We start from the raw sequence: 17,757 nt of genomic DNA on the forward strand, positions 1-17,757 counted from the left end.
TATTTTCTGTTTTGTTCATGGGCTTTAGCTGGCACTGTGGGTGTACGGTCACACAGAGGCTGTGGTGAGGGTGATGGACTCACAAACTGGCTAATTTGATGAGCAAACTCAGCAAAATTGAATTGCTATTTCTAATTGAAATAGACTGAAACTGTCAACTCCATTAAATGAAGTACAAAGCAGTTAGTGAGCTTTATATATTTATCTTTATTCAACAATATACTTTGTACAATTAGGCAATATGTATTCTAAAAATGTGGTTTAAACAAAATAGAAATAAATTTAAAATGTTCTAAGATTTGTTACAGATAAAAAATGAACTCCTTCTCCTGCAAAAAACAAAATGAAGTTATTACTCTTCAGATTATAACCACCACCACCTGTGGATGCTGACCTAAGCCCCTCAGTGCCAACTGGACCCAGAGACCCATCAACACACCAGTGTACACAAGACTGAGTGCAGTGTGCTAAAAAATGTGATGCAGAAAGTAGAACCAAACCTCAATGAATGGATGAATGAATAGCACATTTCTCTTTCTATTGCAAGATTATGCATCTTGTCTGTATCTGTGATACAATGTATAACATATTTGATATATTTGTTATGTTACCTATGAAGACTCATTCATCCATATCATGTAATATTCAGAGGTTTTGAGGGAACTGGACACCTCTGTGAAATCATTGCCTTTAAACTGAAATATTTGATATACCGGTACTGTAATTTAAGTGAAAAAGTGTTTGATTAAAGACTAAAGAAAAAACAGATGATGACAAATTTCAGTAAACAGTATGACCCAGAATGACAAAAAGGTAGTACCGCAATACCTAAGAGAATTCTAGAGAACAGCAGGCGACTGAGCTGTGCCCTTACCTGCGTCCGGAGCCTGTACGCTGCAGCTCTCCTCCACCTTCTTGGCTCTGGACCAGGTTGCCCTTGCAGCAAATGACTCGCAGTTTGTTCTGGTATGACGAGGCCAAATATATGGCCCCGGATGAGATGGCTGGGCCAAGGTAGCGTGGATTTGGGATATCCAGGTGTGCGTATGAGTGAGGCCTGGAATCACAGAAGAATAATGAGTCACTTAACCATTCAAACAGTAATTACAGGATGTTATAAAACAACCTCTTACCCAAGAGCAGCATGTCCCTGAATCTCGATAACATCCAGAGAGTTGAAGTAGGTCACAAAGAGGTAAGGCTCTCTATAAGCTGAAATATTAACATACAGGGCAACAACAGTTTACATATTGACCATTACTACCAAAAAAATATGTTTTTGACTGTGACAATTTACACTAACCAAATGAAAGAGGCAGACGGCTCCATTTGATGTCATCACTTCTACTCCTGCGACCGTATGAATCCACAAACACACCAAACTCTTCAAGAAAAAGAAAAAGTAAAAATAACAAACCTATTAGAATTAGTGCTCAAGTGTCTATCTAACGCACTGTGTTTGTATGCCCACACAAATCAGTGTCTAACCATGGAAACAGAGCAGGTATTCATCCTTCTGCGGTGCTGTGGTGACCTGGATAATGGAGATGGGGAAGCTGTGGGAGGAAGCAGCGAAGACAGCTGAAGCTAGTGTCACATCGTTTTTATCCAGGAACTCTGCAGAGAGAAATCATCACCGTCAGTCAGTTCATTCAGGTGTGAATGCTGAAGTCACACTGCGACAGATCCACACTTGTGCAGATTTTGTTGGAACACCATCTGGTTGTCAAGGCATAATATTTTAAGAAATACCTTCCAGCACATACTGCTTCATCTCAATCTCGTAGAACTTGTTGGTGCCAATAATGATGCTGTAGCCAGTGAAGTGGATACAGCTGCAGGGCTCTGATGTCTCAATCTCCTATGAATGTAAACAAAGTTCAACACAGACACTTCTTCATTACTCACTGAAGCAAAGGAGACCATCAACACTTTCACAAAAATGTTGCATGTTTGTTTTTCTTTAAAGACCCATTCACCTTTCTGATGCAAAACTTGTTGAGGCTTTCATTATGTCGCAGGATTGTAATCTTGTTGGGCATAGCTGCACATATACAAGTTCCATTATCAATCTGTAGAAGAAGAAAATATAACTGCAATCAGGAGAGCTCTAAATATCTGCAATCAGACAGCACACTACAGTGCTATTACTGTGATTTTCAGCTCATTCACTCTGAGCAACAGTCAGACGAATAACCCGACTCACCTTTCCAGAGGAGAAGAGGTGGCACCCTTTGACAGTCTCAAAGATAAAGGGATTGAGGTCAGGCTGAGCAGGGAGGTGGGACTGGGACAAAGACTGTTTCACCTTCTTGATCTCCACCAGACAAAGAGCCCTCTCCTCTCCTGAATGACACATCATACATGATATTACATATTACTGTATCTACTGTTTACTTCAGTCCGAGTACATTGTGTAAGGTTAATATAAGAGCTGAAATGACTTATCCTTCCATTTACTGACCAGTGATCATCAGCAGCTTATCAAGATCCTTCAAGATCTGGATCTGAAAGACGGAGGTCAGGCCTGGGATGTGAGTCAAGGAGTTCTTTATTACATTCAGAGCATATAAACCCTCCTCAGAGCCAACCAGGACAATCTGAAAAAAGACACAAATCAAATCCAAGTGTCAGAGGAAATGTCAAACTAGAACAATGATAAGTTAGGTTACCCATCCCTGTACCTGGTCAGTGAGAGGCAGAGTGCAGTTTATGTCCAAACGGTCATCACCCTCCAGTTTCAGCAGGGAATTACCCAAAAGTTTCTATAAGGACAGAAAATAGAGAGAGAGAGAGAGAGAGATGAAGCAGGGGAAGGACTCAGTTCCTTTAGGGAAAATAAAAACTCAGCAAGGGCAACAACCAAAAAGCCTTCACAAACAGCAAAACAATAAAAGCATCCATCCGCAGAAAACCAATAACTAATATCTGTCCTTCCCAGACACTTTAAATCTTTACTCTGTTAGGCAAGGTATAGTACAACTCAAAAACATTGTTAAACAAAGTAGGTTTTGTTTAATGTTGCTCATAGCACGGTCGCTGACAGTTCTGGAATAATAGGATAAATAGCTTCTCATAGAGAACCACAGCAGTATCATTTTAAATATGTCACATCTTAGTGAATCGCAATGTGGAAAGAGGCTGCAGTATAGCTGGTTGCCAGAAGCTGAAGGAAAGCCTCAGGGAGAAGCAGATATAACTAAAAACCTGACAGATTATACGGAGATGTAGAGAGTGCAGGGGTGACAGTGACAGTGAGAGCATAACCATCTGTGTCCCTGACAGAAGAGAAAAAGAAGGAGATTTAACTATCTCTGCTGGACATACAGATTGATTGCTATTTTCTGTTCTAGATAAGTTTTAAAACAGACCAGGATTAGCTACATGTGGTGTGGTATGCGCAGAATAATACTTTTTCAAGTCTGTATGTTCCATGATTGTAATGGACTCATGGAGGGTTGTTCTTTGCCCCACATTACCCATTACAGTCAAAAAAATGAGCAAAGTTTGCCACACTGTTCCTGTTCCTGTAACTCTGGACTTGAGGCCTTTATGAAACTCTGCTGCTAGTTCTCTAAATGCCTAACCCCTGAAGAAAATGTTTTTGCTGCGGGATGTAACAGATGTACTGTTAAGGTAGTGAGGTGCTCTCAGGTAACAAACTGCATATTAAACTTTTAAAAGCATATTTAGAAGTTGAGTAGGCAGGGATAACACCTTTTTAGAAAATGCTGATACACAGTTAAGAGAAAATCTTACACTATTTCAAAGGGTCAATTTGGCACAGAATGTAGAAGAGATAAAAATTTCATCTCAAAAGGCAGCAAACAAGCATCAACAGCAGATCCCTGCACATTGTAGTTAAGCTCAGGTTTGTGTGTGTGATATGTATCTTGTTTCATAGAACGGGACTGAAGCAGTGCGTGGCTTGTACAGAAGCATGCATGACACAACATAGGACAACAAAAGGTGCACAGCAGTCTATTCACATCCATGCCGTATGTCTGAATAAATGTAAATGCCGCTGTTTTCTTAGGACAGCTTCTTCCACAGACCATATTCAGTAACTGATTTATGATTGTGTGAAGCTGTGCTGAAAAACATCAGTGTCACATGCGTAGATGTGCACAGCTACCGCATGCTCAGTCGTTCGGTTGACTGACGCCCAAGCGTTCATGCAGCTACTTACTGTACCTGAACCAGAGGGGATAGGTTCTTCTGTCTTTTAGAAACACCTGCCTATAACATGACCCACACAACCGGGTTGAATGGAAACACACGCACAGTACAATCACACAGACAATGACAACAGATACATACAAGACGTGGATGTCGAGAACATGCAAAAAGAGAAAGAAGAGGGAGGGGGAGAAAAAGAAGTGAAGGCACTGGCTGATGTTTAATGGAGGCATTCAATATATTTCACCCAGTTTTTATAATACAACCTCACTTGGATTAAGTTACTATTTGAAATGCGCCTAATAACCAAGCTTGTGTTGTATAAAAGAAGGAAGTGGGCTTTTGATAACGTTTACATTCTGAACCCATATATAAATATATACAAACAATACTTACAGCATCAGAATCCACTTTATCTTTAGACCCACGGCTGCCAGCAACAACAGACTCCAGCACGGCCACCCAGCGCTGCTTATCAGGAAAGCTGGGGGCCATGAAGTACAGGGACTGACCTGGCCAACACGTGGTGTGGGGATGTGACTCCAGCTTCAGCACATAAGGGATGTCTGTATAGAGAAAGACACACACACACAGTGGATCAGTTGGCAAGCAGCTTAATTTCCAAGTTAAGCAAAACAGTCAACATTTTGTTGTATTTTGGGATTAGGAGTACAGGTGAATCCGATTTAAAAAGAAAGACTGCAAGACACTTAAAATCCTACAAACAGTGTAGCAGGGTAAGCTCGTTTTGATCCAGTACCTGACTTGGCAGTGTTGATGAGCTCAGAGGCTCCAACAGCTCCATGAACAGTCACCTCCCCATCAGGCAGACAGAGCTCAAACTCCTCCTCAGCCTTCATACAATCTGGAGAGAAAAACAGACTGATTTTTAATGAATTCTGCAACATCTATCACTATGGTTACATTGTGTATATAGTTTAGTTATGAGGAAAAAAAACAGCCTCACTAAAGACAGAATCTTCATTCAATTATAAATGAGAACAAAGTTATAAGAAGACAAAACTGACCTTCTCTTGGTTCTGTGTCATAGATGGACACTTTGGTTCCATCGAGCACCACATATTTCTGCTCCCAGCCCTGTTGGCCACGCTTACCATTTCTACATGAGCAAATAAAAAGTGTGGTCAGTTCTTTGGATAAAACATATAGCACACGTTTATGCATGGCCATAAAGGACTGGTTTTGTTACCTAGGTTGCTTCATCCATCCCTCCAAGCGAACATGCCCACTGGCCTCTTTGACCTGCAGTGCAGGTGAGTTTGCCTTCTCTCGGCACAGGGCCTCTGAAAAGTGAGTGGCATACTCAGCTGGCAGGCCACAGGTGGCCGGGAGGCATGGTGAGCATTTAGGGTGGCACAGGGTGTGGCATTCTGTAATAACACAGAAAGAGGGATAAAAATGCTCACAGGTTCTTTAAAGGATGGACGGATGGTAGTAAATCTCACCATAACCAAATTCTACTGATGTTGTTATCATTTTTGGTCACTACATCGTTTATATGCGTCAAAGTTGTTAATTTTCTCTAGGACTCACAACAGTAAGAATCCTAACGATAGCCAAAACAAGACAAATATGATTCACCCATGTGAGGGAGACTAATATAATGGCTGTGTTACATAAACTATTTCCAATATTTCTGTCAGATGTAATGCTTTCAGATTTAGTCTGCCCAGCTACAGAGCAGGATACAGACCTAGACAAGTGGCAGCCTGCCGTCCAAAATGCACAGTGTCCAAGCAGACGGCACACTTGGCAGCCCTCATGTTGAGGCCCACAGTGAAACGATGAGGGATGTTGTGATGCATTCTTTCTTTCACACGACGACCAAACTCTACAATGCAAAAAGGAAAGTGTGCAGGTACTGGAGTTACTGAAAGGAGGTAAATGTGGCCCCATAGTGTTTTGTCACTGGCTTAATCAATTGGACAATTGAAGGCGATATCCTATTATTAAGCAGTACGGGGCAATTTGATAAATGCAATTATTTTAATTGCAGATATTAGTATTACATAAATGTAGTAAAAAATAGTCAATCAGAATCAGATCTTGCATGCCAATGAGCATGGGATGTATTAGAATGTTTCTAAGTGAAGCCTCCTATCCTACAATAAGCTATATAAATTATGACTCCAAGAATGACATTAAAACATCATATCAATCTTTGACCTTGAGGAAAAAAAAAATCTTTTGTCAAGTCACAGCCACCAGACAGTTATACAGATGTACAGTATGATCGTGAGGATGTATAGCAGCATGCATGTACAGGAGATGAGAGTGAGTGTGTCAGAAGACAGGCTGTGGTGACTACTAACTTACTTTCAAACGTGACCCTCCTCTTTTCTGTGAGGAGCAAGAGGAAAGAGACAGAAAGGAGACAGCAGTCTAACAATAGCTAAGTGAAAGCAAAAACACACAGACAGTAAGGGGCCTGTATCACAAAGGAAGCTTGACTTAGTCAGGGTACCTGTTTTCTTATGGATTTATAGAATTTATGTAAATTAGGAGATTTGGCTGGTCTGCATATAAATGTTACCTTGTTAATCCACTGTTGCGTGTGCTTTGTGAAACAGGCCAAAGCAGGATTACAATGATTGCTGGATAAATGTACACTGAATAAAAAAAAATCAAAGCAGTGATTTTTATTTTGTTTTGCTTTAGCCCATGTTCCTGGTTTGGAGTTCCAGGCTTAACATGTGCTAAGCACAGTTATCCAGCAACGTATCACTTCTATAATCCTGCTTCGTGAAACTGGCCATTGAAAGAACACACATAAAACACACCACATAAACAGATAAGTGATCAGGGACTCCATTTGTTAGCATAAGGTGAATTTTCCTATGAGGAAAATTGTACAGCCTCAAAACAGGAAAATCATGTTTTGATTTAAAGCTCATGAGTGTGGGGGGCTACATTTAGTGTGTGTTTGTGGAAGACTCACCTTCAGGTGTAGAAGTTTCCTTGCAGCGAGTTGAAGGGTTCAAGAGGCTGCTGGGATTGGGTTGATGTTCTGGAGATTTGACAATGGCTGACATAAGAATTTGATGTCGAGCCTGGGCTGGGGTGGAAGGAGCCGCATGTTCCTGGGCTTTGAAATGAGCCGCTGCATCACCAGAAGCAAACACAACAACTTAATATTAGATCAGTTGCTGTTAGGCTGAAAATATGTGGCTCCATTACTGAAAACCTAATATAGTTGAAATGAACATCACTGGACCTGGTATTTGTTGGTAATGTAACAAAATGCTGCCATGGTAACCCAGTTAATGTCTGGGAACAGATTAGGGACAAAGCACAAACAGGATTTCCTGGATTCTCAGATGGCTGAACTCATCTTTTAGTGGTGAGTTTGGAAGAAATTGGTTACCAGTATAAAATCACTGGTGTATTTGAACATTGTTTTCTTTAGAAAAATCGGAATCCAGGAGAGGCTACAGATACCCGAAGCTGAAACTGTACGTAGCTGGAAGGGATGTGCAATGCTTTTTTCAGGAATTAACACAACAACAAAAGCTTTTCAGATCCAAGTCTGCCACACTTAGTTTAGTGAAAGTACCATCTCTACCTTCTTCTCTGAGAGATCGAAGCTCTATCCTCATCTTCTGCAGAGCTTCTTCCAGCTCTGCACACCTTGAACGCTCCTTGTCCAAAGCCATCTTCATGTCACTGTACTGCATAGGAACTGCTGGCTGGGCCTGTGGAGTTAGTGCCCCATTGGTTGTGGTACCTACATCCTCCCGTCGCCGCCCAAATATACCCTGTTGAGATAGTGAACCGCACTGAAATAATTTCTTAAGATGTATTGCTCATCATAACATTTTACCTGAAGTCGGTCATCAGTCTAAGATATTTAGTTGTTATTTTTGCAGACCTTCTTTTTTTTAGTAGGTTGGTCCATTTTGGCCTGGAGGAAGTCAATGAGTTTGGTCTGCTGGGAAATGGTCCCCTCCATCTTCACCTTCTCATGGGAGTAAACAGCCTGCAGGATGGAAATACATGCTCAGAGAAAGATATACCTCTGAAAACAACTAAAAAGGATTCCCGTTGGGAACAAATAAATTAGGATCATCGTCTCAGTCCCACTGAGATATCTTGTTAGTTGCCAACATCCGTCATTCTATTTTGATATTCAACTAGAACTCTCCCTGGACCCACTAAAATTCATCTGATTGAATGTTTATTATTTATTTATTTATTGCACTAAATACCTGTATATTCTCCAGCTGGTACTCTAAGTCGGTTCTCTCAGTCTTCAGCATGTCAGTTTGGTCAAGGGCATCCTGCAGGCCTTGGGTCAAACGGAAAATATGGCTCTTCTGGAGATCCATCTGCTGCTGCAGCTTCCCTTGCTGCGGGGACAACAGTACAAAATATATAAACAAGGAAACCTGACCTGAAATTAAAAAAAATATTTAATACATTTCCTTAAACATCTGGCTGAGAAATTAGCCTTGATTTTGTGTTTTGTGACAGCGTACTCATAAATTTAAATAAATACCGGTATATGTAAACAGTTTGGCCACATTTCATGTTGTACCTCTTCCATCAGCCTCTGCTTCAGTTCTCTCTCCGTCTCCAGTTTCTGCTGTAAGCTACGGGCATTCATCTCCAGCATGGCATGCTTCTTCTCCAGATCATTGAGCTATGAGAACATGTATAAGTACAAACACAGAATTAATTAAAACTAATGTTTTAGGAATAAAACACATTTTTAATGACTGTGGCAGGATCAGATATTTATTGTAAGGTTCTGAAAATGGGTTGGATTATAGATAGACTCACAGTATCAGAAAGACTTTCTGCCTTCAGTCTTTGCTCCTTCAAAGCCTGCTGTAAGGCCAGTATCTCCGCCTTATGCTCTTTGACTGCCAGTTCCACTGCCTGGCGAGACTCAGTGCTGCGCTGATCAGCACGTAGTCTTACAATAGCAGAATAACAGAATTTAGAATTCATTTAGAAACCGAAGATGTACAACTGTCATTTTATTTATTTCAATAAGAAATGTAGAAGTGTACAAGGATGCCTAAATGTTACCTATTCTGCTTCTCATTGTCCAGCATTCTCTGCAGGTCCCTGGCCCGTCTCTCGGCTTGGCTTTTTTCATCCTCCAGAGCTGCTCTCCAAGCTTCCCACTGCCTCTCCTTCTCCAGCAACTCGTCGTTTAGGGACTCCAGCTCCACCACCTGCTCCTCCAACATGCTGCATGTGGTCTTCAGTGTCTCAATGTTCTGAGAGCATAAAACGCAATAACAAGCTGAAGAGAACATCTTTAGCAGCTTTTGGTGATACCACATGATTGCGGTCTCTGCATTTTTCCTGACAGCACACGGTCTGTATTTATGAGGCTATAATGTAACAATATAATAAATTCTGTGGCTTGGAATATGGGAATCTTGATATAGAAATAGGGGCCTAACATTTATAGCATAGCAAAATAGTTTCTATTTTAATTCTTAATATTAATCTTTCAGCCCCATTGACATCTTCTGACTTGAGTTAGTTTTCACTTTTCTGTGTTACCTGTTTCTGGTTGTTGAGGTGCATCTCACGGTCAGCCACCTCCCTCCTCAGGCGGTCCACCTCCTGGTTTAGCTGAAGCTGATCCTCCCTCTCATCAGATGCTTCATCAAGCTGTTTGGACAGGTAGAAGTTTTGGCGGTTCAACTCAGCATTCTCCTGACTCAGCTGTGTCAGCTGTTCCTCCAGGTCAGTGATCACCTGGGGCAACAGAAAAAAAGAGGCAGAGGTGTTACCGGTAGCTTTGCTTGTGGAAGTGAAAAGATATTTTAAGCTTCTGGTCAATTGCTGGGGGTGATGGAACCTAATTGTTATAGTGTTTAAGTCTTAGTATAGCTGGCTGGTTGATAATTTATATCTTGCAGAGAGTGATAGTAAAGCTAGTCCTTTTCTACTTAATAACAACAACATCTTTTGCATGTAAATATTATTTGTTGTTTTGCTGTAAATGACTATAAGTCGAAATAAAATACTCTGTATTGACTTAAACGACTCACCCTTCAATGGAAATAGATCAGCTTTATGCAGTAATCGCATACATACATGGCAAAGCAAAGATGCAGACTTTTTATGAGGAAAAGAAACATCAACATTAAATAAAGATAAATAAGAGGGGGCCTTTTAAAGGTAGGGTAGGAGATTTTGAAAACTCAGTGAGAGTCACACGCCCCTTTGTCTCAGAGTTCACCCCAAAGCCACGCCTCTCAGCCAGTCTGTGACTTCGGCCATCATGCAGGTACCTCTCTGGTGCGCGCAGAGCAGAAAGCGAGTGACAACCAGCCAATACTCCGCGCAGGTGCGCCTCGTACGATTGGCTGATGTTTTTAGCATTTTATAGCTTCCACAGATGATTAATATTCTTCGTTTTAAAGTGAAGCTGCCGAACTAATTGGTTGCCATCAGATTGTAAAGAGAAGTTACACTAATTTAAGAAAAAGTGCATCAGAATGAAATCTCCTACCCTACCTTTAAACCAAAGATAAATAAAGTTTTTAATTGATAAATATTTCTACAGGTTTTAACAATCCGCATAATTCAAAGAGGTAATTAGAGTAATGCACCAGAACAATTCCTGAAAACTTCAATGACACCAGGCAAAGTGAATGCCCTGTCACTTTAAGCTACCTTTTGTTCTCATCAACCTGACTCAGTAGATGACTGAGTGCATTGCTGCATTAGAATTACCTTGAAGACTTACACATGAATCATCATATATTCAATTGTCTCGTAAAACCTTGTGAAAACTCCTCAGCAGAAAGCAGAGACAAAAGGCTGTGGCAGCACTTACTGAGCAACTGTCTCTCAAAGCGTCAAACTTGCGCTGAATATCATCTCTGTGATTCTGTGGGAAACAAGAATAAATTAAATTGCAGCCAAATCTGACTGCCACATGTAGTAGTCAGTACCATCAATATTTTTCTCACTGCATTCTCAGTACCTAAATGTATTTATATGGAATGAAGTATGAGCATTTACATTTTTGTAAGTGACTATGACTGCACCTATACATTATGTGTGTTCTTATGTCTTACCCTGAGGGCAGTGATCTCCTCTTCAGCCTCAGCGGTGGTCTCTTCCAGCTCAGTCTTAGCTTGCTGCAGCTGACTCTCCAGAGCAAGACGTGCAGCTTGCAGGCTGCTGATCTGGGACTCACGCTCCTGCAGGGACAGGGTCAACTCTGACACCTGTCTCTTGATCTCCAGTTTCTCCTCTTCGTGCTCTAGACCCATCTACAATGGATATAAGGGGAGGCTGAATGCCATGCTTATACACTGTTCAAATAATGCAGAATGAGTTTGCAATACTTCAGCATTATTTTAACTTGTTTAGATGGCCAGACTGTATGATTTTTTTCAGCGAGAAGAGCAATAATAAAGAAACACCACCAAAAAAGTATTATTAATATGAAAGTTATGCAAGTGTCACTAGTATAAGAAACACATTAAAATACATAAAAATGCAGATGCAAAATACACAATTTAGCTTCCACGCAATTCTCTGACTGATATAGAGAAGGAATGGCTGATCACCACTGAAACTACACATTTGTGTGTGAGGACAGTGTGTGTGGTTGTAAGTGAGGGCACAGAGAGGCCAGCAATTAGTGCCAATCTGTGTATCACATCTCAGTGGGGAACAGCATGTGGAGGTAGAGATATGACATGCAGTAAAGCAGGCTGTCCACCAGGAACATTGGCAGACAGCTCAGAGGGGGGTGAGAGCTCTTTGGAGAAAAGGGGCACTGTGGTCCTCAATTATGTCAGCTCTTCTTTTTATAGAGTAGCTTTGCAGTAGACGCAGACAGATCAAGGAATTATGGTTGTGTTTTTGAAATTGGCAGAGAAACTTGATGTGCTTCAAAAATCTCCTAACTTGAGTTAAAAGCCATTTTAAATCTTTACAGCTGTGTGTTAAAACACTGTCTGAACATGTTAACTGGCCATGGATCAAATTCCTCATGATTTTATCAGATAGCAACTGAACTACATTGTTCCAGAGATAACAAGGGATAAACTGCTTCCGTTTTTATAAGGGGAACCTGTGTTTAATTAGCCATTTATCTCAGAGGTATCTGAGCCCAGATCAGCTGCCTAAATCCTTTTTGTGGATGGCAATAATGTAGGGCTACACTGTGTACTAGTTAAAGTGAATTACTTAATCTTAAGCATCCAGATTTTGCACTGTCTCTCTGCCTCCTGTTGCCTCACCTCCCGCAGCCTGCTCTCCAGCTCCAGCAGACGAGTTCTCTTGGTTTGCTCCTGCTGACTCATCTTCTCCAAGTGCTCCTCTAGTTTGGCATTCTGGGCTTCGAGCTTGCCTGCCTGAGTCTCCAAATAAAACTTTTGCTGTCGAAGCTCAGAGATCATCTCTTCCTGGGCTTTCCTGACAAAAATATACACAAAGATGTTGCTTAGACTTGGCATGCTAAGACGTCTGTATGCTTCTCAGTGTTATGTTCTGTAGCCAAATCATCTCCATAAACAAAAATTTTAAATCAGGGTATATACAGCAATCCTTTAAATTTAATACTTTTTAATACCTTTTTTACTACCTTTAATTGTTTTTTTAAAACCATTATGACATTGAGTTGCAAGTATTAATCAACAGCCTTTTGTTAAGTGTACTCTGATTTTGACATAAAAATGCTATACACAACAGAGTAGATTTCGAGACTCACTAACGTAACGGTTGTTGCTGGTTCCACTACTTTGTGGTGGTGGTGGTGCAGCAGCACAGAAAGTTGAGAGAGGTAGAGTTAACTGCTCTCGCCGACCACGCATGTATGTTTAGTAGATTGAATATGCGACCGAAGTGTATTAGCTCCTATCCTGTTGACAGTGAAATGTTTTTACAAACCGAACAATAAGCCTGCCGTTATTCCCCACTACAGGCCTGAGCCATTCCTTAAATGCTGGGTCTTCCACCGAGCTGTCAGAAAACTTGCATTTGCCCATGATGACAATAGTTGTCTGGATTGGACATTGAAAATATGCCTAGCAAACCAAAAATGTAAGCCAGCCGGCTGAGCGCGCAGTGTTTGAAATGTGGAACGACCACTGAATATGGTGTCAAACAGCTGAGCGGAGGATCTAGATATGGCTAAAGCCAGCCGTTTAAACAAACTAATCCAAACTTTAGCAAATAGGTATTATTTTTTTCAGACTCTGAGGTGTCCTATTTTGATTCTAATTCTATTTGCTACCAGACCTCATACCTCAGAGTCTGAAAAAAATAATACCTATTTTAAAAAAATAATACCTCTAAAACAAAATGTAACTTTTAATGGCCTTACATTTTTCAATTTTAATTTATCACCTTTTAATACTTTTTAAAACCCAGTGGACACACTGTAAATATATGTTGAAATTAGTTACTTAAATAAGTACATTTCATTATGATAGGATAAATTAAAATTTCCTTTCATGTATATAACCTACGAGGAAATACAGAGTACACTTGACACAAATCAGCCATGATGCTCAAAAATGTAAGTGCACACTTACAGTGATGCAATTGGAAACAGAGTTATTGTGCGTGAGGAATCATCATGAAACCACAGAAGGTCTAGTTAACTCACATATTCTTCTGGGTGTAGATGCTGCTGTTAGCAGCCAGCTTGTTAGCTTCTGACAGCTCAGCGATGCGCTGCTCCAAGTTCTTCATCTTGGAATCCATAGCATTAATGGTCTGTAGTAAAGGGTAGGCAAAATAACTTGCTGTAAATCAGATCCCAACAGAGTTAAATGGATCATATTTTTGTTTGATAATCAAATCCTACCACAAATCATGAGAAGAACCCATATTTCAGTAGCAACATTTTTGTATGAAATAGAATTGTTGTACTTCAGCAAAATCCTATTACAATCTATTAAGGTGTTGCCTGAATCGTCTTCTGTCAATGTCAGATGACTACCTCTAAAAGCTTCTTAACTGCTTCAATTCTACCACATTAACCAGATTAGACCTTAAGCCCAAGCTTTATAGTGCAACATGAAGCATACTGCAATTTAATCTGCCCTCTTAAACTGTACAGCCCAATACAGCTGAAGTACTACAAGAGATTATGTTGCAAAATGAATGTAGTTTTGAAATTCTCAGAACAAAGTCACAGGACAATTTTAAGTTTACAGACACCTTTCACTCCCGGGGATATGCATTGTATAAATGTGGGGAAAAACATGCATATTGTGCTGTTAGATTTGACTAAATTTCAAGAGACTGCTCGAGTGAGCTGCCTTTTTTTTTTTTTTTTTAAAGAATTTGTTGTTATGACTTACTGCTTTCTGTTCGCTGATAAGTTTGCAGTTCTCCCTTGACTCTTCCTCATGTTGTGCCCTCCTGGCCTCGAGGCTCTCCTTGTCAGCAAGGTCTACCTTCATCTGGGCCTCCAGAACCTTCATCAGTCAGAACAAGTAAATAGTAGGGCTGACACCTTTGTTTTGACAGATTCCTATTAATATTACAGGCTGTAATCAACTACAGAAACAAGCAATTATTCAGTTGTAAATGAACAACCTGGTGTGGAATCATTACTTACTGTGATGTCAAATTTCATTGTAAAACATGTGACAGTTCCAACTTCCATTAACCACTACACTGATCTAAAAATGTCAGGATATACACACATAATACGCTTAGTGGTCCAGAAGTAGACCCACCTTGATCTTGTCTTCATAAAGCCTTTCCTTCTGAACCAGTTGGGTTTCCATCCTCTGAGCTGTGGACTGAGCATCTCTCAGGTTCTCCTCCAGTTCCTGGACAAATCAAAAGAATATTTTGACATATGTACACAAATCAACCATCAAGTGATATCTGAGCAAAGCAGACTCCTTTGTTTATTTTATACAAAAATCTACCATCCAAACAATGCTATAAAGAAGCCATTAAATAGACATGATGGTACAATCTGCTGAATTACCGTTCTAAAAATTCTACTCACACCAAAACATGCAAAATACAGAAACAAATTAACTTGCATTAAAAGCTGGAGATCCACAAGTCGACTGAAGCGTTGCCTGCTCATCTTGGTACTGGTAAACGTATGTATACATTAAAGTCTGTGTCCAGTATGTACTAACTCTGGTTGACTAGTAGCCATTTGTGAGGGTTGAGCTCTCTAAAGAGAAGTGTGTGTAGTGTTGTAGTAGTAGAGTGTGTGTTTGTGTGTTCTCAGGGACAGGGCTAGATGAGTGGGCATAGGGCAGTCGGGTGAAATTAGGGGTGGAGTGGTGCAGAGTATTAGCAAGCTTTATCTGTAGCTCTCTCACCAGGATCTTTTCAGCCATCTGCTGGATCTGCTGGGATTTGGTCTGAATGTCATCTTTCAGCTTATTCTCCCGCCGTTCAACCATCTCCAGCCGCTTTACCTGGTTCTCCAGGGTTTTTCTGCCCTCCTGCTTACACAACCAAAAACATAAGGCTAATTACACAGAAGATTTCCCAAGAGTAACTTGTAACAAGGTGCTACAATTACCAAACTAATGGTACTTAACAAACAAACAAGCATTATTCAACACATTTGCCTGAATCGGCATTGTTGTTTGGTCTGGTACCTCTGTCTCTCTCAGACGACGCTTTAAAGTGTCACTGGAGTCTGTTTTGCCTCGCAGGCGCTCCAAATCTCGTTCCAGCCGCTCTTTGGCCTGTCGGACATTCTGTAGCAGCTCAGTGGCTTCTGTGCTCGCTTTCACTGCCTGGGGAAAATTGGGAGGTCAAAGTTAGTGGATCCCAAGACAACATCATGATATGCTTTGGCAAGTCATATCCACAGAGACAAAAAAACACTACTGTGGTAAATACTGCAGGCTGCAGAAATGACAAAACTGCTTAATGTTGTATAAATACATATGGAATATGGCTTGTGTGTTCTCAGTAGTATAAAGGACAAGTCAAAATGCTTTAGTCATAGAATTAAAAAAGAAAAAGTATTATCTACCTTTGACAGTTTGTCCTGGAGCTCTTGGATTTTTGCCTGTTGCTCAGAGTTAGTCTAAACAAAGAACACAGTGAGCTCATTCAATCACAAACTTGGGAAACTATAGCTCTGTTTATAGATAACAAACAAAGCTAGAACAACATGATCATTCCTTTACCTTCTCAAGCTTGGAGAGAAGCTCCTCCACTTCAGCTTTTCCCTGCTCTTTGGCCTGAAAAGAAAACACTGATTAATAATTTCACTCTTGAACCCTTGTTTCATGTAAGTATATGATTGCAGTTGTCTTTACTTTGATTATTGTATTTATATTATGCACATTTTTTATTTGTTCATTATTCATGATAAGTGTAAGGACATCAAGCCAGCACTCTTCAGATAAAACCCCTGTAGTTCCTTTTGAATTTTGCTAAAGAGCTTCCAGGCCACAAGGGAGATATAATCACTGCAGCCCTGGGCCTGTTCTTAGGTCTCCTCCCAGTCAGGCATAACTGGATCATCTCCAAAGGGAGGCAAACAGGGTTGTGTCTTAGCTTTTCTATTAGGCAATTTATGGATTAGTTGGTCTCACATTTCTTGGGCTACATTGGGCCCCCTTGCACTACTTTGAGATATATTACAGGATGCAGTACCAGCAGACAGGACAATGGAGAGCAGTAAGAGGAAAGAAGAGGGCTGGCAGTGTTTGTTAATGATAGATGGGTTTATTCCTGGGCACATCACTATCAAAGAACAGCTCTGCAGCAAGGACATTGAGCTGTTAGCCATTAGCATGAGGCCATTCGACCTGCTGAGGGAACTCTCACATGTTATCGCGATAGCACATTCCCCCTTCTGCTAATGCTGACACTGCCTGTGCAGTTCTTCACTCAGTAACAAGCAGGCTGGAGAGCCAACATCCCCAGGCTCTCCTCCTGATCTCTGGTGACTTCAGTCATGCCTCTCCATCATCCACACTGCCCACTTTCACACAGTATGTCACCTGCCCTACCAGACACAAAAAAACACTGGACTTATTCTTTGCCAACATCAAGGAGGCCTATGTGTCAACGCCTGCCCCCCTCTGGAAAGATCTGACCACAACCTGGTGCACATCTGGCTAGTGTACAAACCCCTTGTGAGCAGGCAACCACCAGTCACTCCAAACCTACCAAGAATGTCAATGCTTCAACAGCAACCAAGGAGCTGGTGGCGGATTTCTGCAGGCACAACTACTCCTGCCCTACACCAATGAATATCCGGGGACTGGACATTGGGATAGTGGACTCTTATAAGTACCTGGGTGTTCATCTGAACATTAAACTAGGCCGTTCGGACCTAATGGTCCTTGCACTCCAAAGTCACCTGAGTGTCCTCAGGAGGTGGAGTCTGCTCTGGCTCTTTTTGTAAAATGCAGCTGTGTTGTCACAGAGTCACTCCTTGTGACTCTGTGGTAGCATCTTCTATGTGGTAGTGGTCTGCTGGAGAAGCAGCACCTCGACAGCAGAAAGGAAGAGACTGAACAGACTAATAAGGAAAGCCAGCTCTGTGCTGGGGAGCCCACTTGATCCGGTGGAGGAGGTGGGAGATTGAGGGATGCTGGTAAAGCTATCCTCCCTGATGGAGAACAC

The 17,757-nt window shown here is 41.1% G+C and overlaps 1 protein-coding gene across 7 annotated transcripts in view; it reads right to left on the minus strand.

Moving 5' to 3' along the window:
* cita (citron rho-interacting serine/threonine kinase a) overlaps nt 1-17,757 on the minus strand; it is a 34,171-nt gene that overhangs the window by 3,774 nt on the left and 12,640 nt on the right. The window contains exons 15-48 of one of the 7 annotated variants that reach the window (XM_028405069.1): nt 16,308-16,361; nt 16,151-16,204; nt 15,768-15,908; nt 15,483-15,608; nt 14,874-14,969; nt 14,493-14,609; nt 13,793-13,902; nt 12,423-12,597; nt 11,247-11,444; nt 11,003-11,056; nt 9,718-9,915; nt 9,232-9,425; nt 8,980-9,115; nt 8,735-8,839; nt 8,406-8,546; nt 8,069-8,176; nt 7,763-7,955; nt 7,139-7,300; nt 6,517-6,540; nt 5,894-6,031; nt 5,390-5,570; nt 5,208-5,299; nt 4,940-5,044; nt 4,576-4,745; nt 4,195-4,239; nt 2,685-2,765; nt 2,465-2,600; nt 2,207-2,346; nt 1,980-2,072; nt 1,753-1,861; nt 1,489-1,617; nt 1,304-1,384; nt 1,134-1,212; nt 875-1,057 (exon numbers count right to left, since the gene is read on the minus strand). In XM_028405069.1, the coding sequence (XP_028260870.1) occupies nt 875-1,057; nt 1,134-1,212; nt 1,304-1,384; nt 1,489-1,617; nt 1,753-1,861; nt 1,980-2,072; nt 2,207-2,346; nt 2,465-2,600; nt 2,685-2,765; nt 4,195-4,239; nt 4,576-4,745; nt 4,940-5,044; nt 5,208-5,299; nt 5,390-5,570; nt 5,894-6,031; nt 6,517-6,540; nt 7,139-7,300; nt 7,763-7,955; nt 8,069-8,176; nt 8,406-8,546; nt 8,735-8,839; nt 8,980-9,115; nt 9,232-9,425; nt 9,718-9,915; nt 11,003-11,056; nt 11,247-11,444; nt 12,423-12,597; nt 13,793-13,902; nt 14,493-14,609; nt 14,874-14,969; nt 15,483-15,608; nt 15,768-15,908; nt 16,151-16,204; nt 16,308-16,361 (4,148 nt within the window). Of the gene's footprint in view, nt 1-874; nt 1,058-1,133; nt 1,213-1,303; nt 1,385-1,488; nt 1,618-1,752; nt 1,862-1,979; nt 2,073-2,206; nt 2,347-2,464; nt 2,601-2,684; nt 2,766-4,194; nt 4,240-4,575; nt 4,746-4,939; nt 5,045-5,207; nt 5,300-5,389; nt 5,571-5,893; nt 6,032-6,516; nt 6,541-7,138; nt 7,301-7,762; nt 7,956-8,068; nt 8,177-8,405; nt 8,547-8,734; nt 8,840-8,979; nt 9,116-9,231; nt 9,426-9,717; nt 9,916-11,002; nt 11,057-11,246; nt 11,445-12,422; nt 12,598-13,792; nt 13,903-14,492; nt 14,610-14,873; nt 14,970-15,482; nt 15,612-15,767; nt 15,909-16,150; nt 16,205-16,307; nt 16,362-17,757 lie in introns of all 7 variants that reach the window. The other 6 variants (XM_028405068.1, XM_028405072.1, XM_028405070.1 and 3 more) reach the window with 6 other exon arrangements.

The sequence above is a fragment of the Parambassis ranga genome, chromosome 5, assembly GCF_900634625.1.
Source record: "Parambassis ranga chromosome 5, fParRan2.1, whole genome shotgun sequence".
In the NCBI taxonomy this organism is placed as follows: domain Eukaryota; kingdom Metazoa; phylum Chordata; class Actinopteri; family Ambassidae; genus Parambassis; species Parambassis ranga.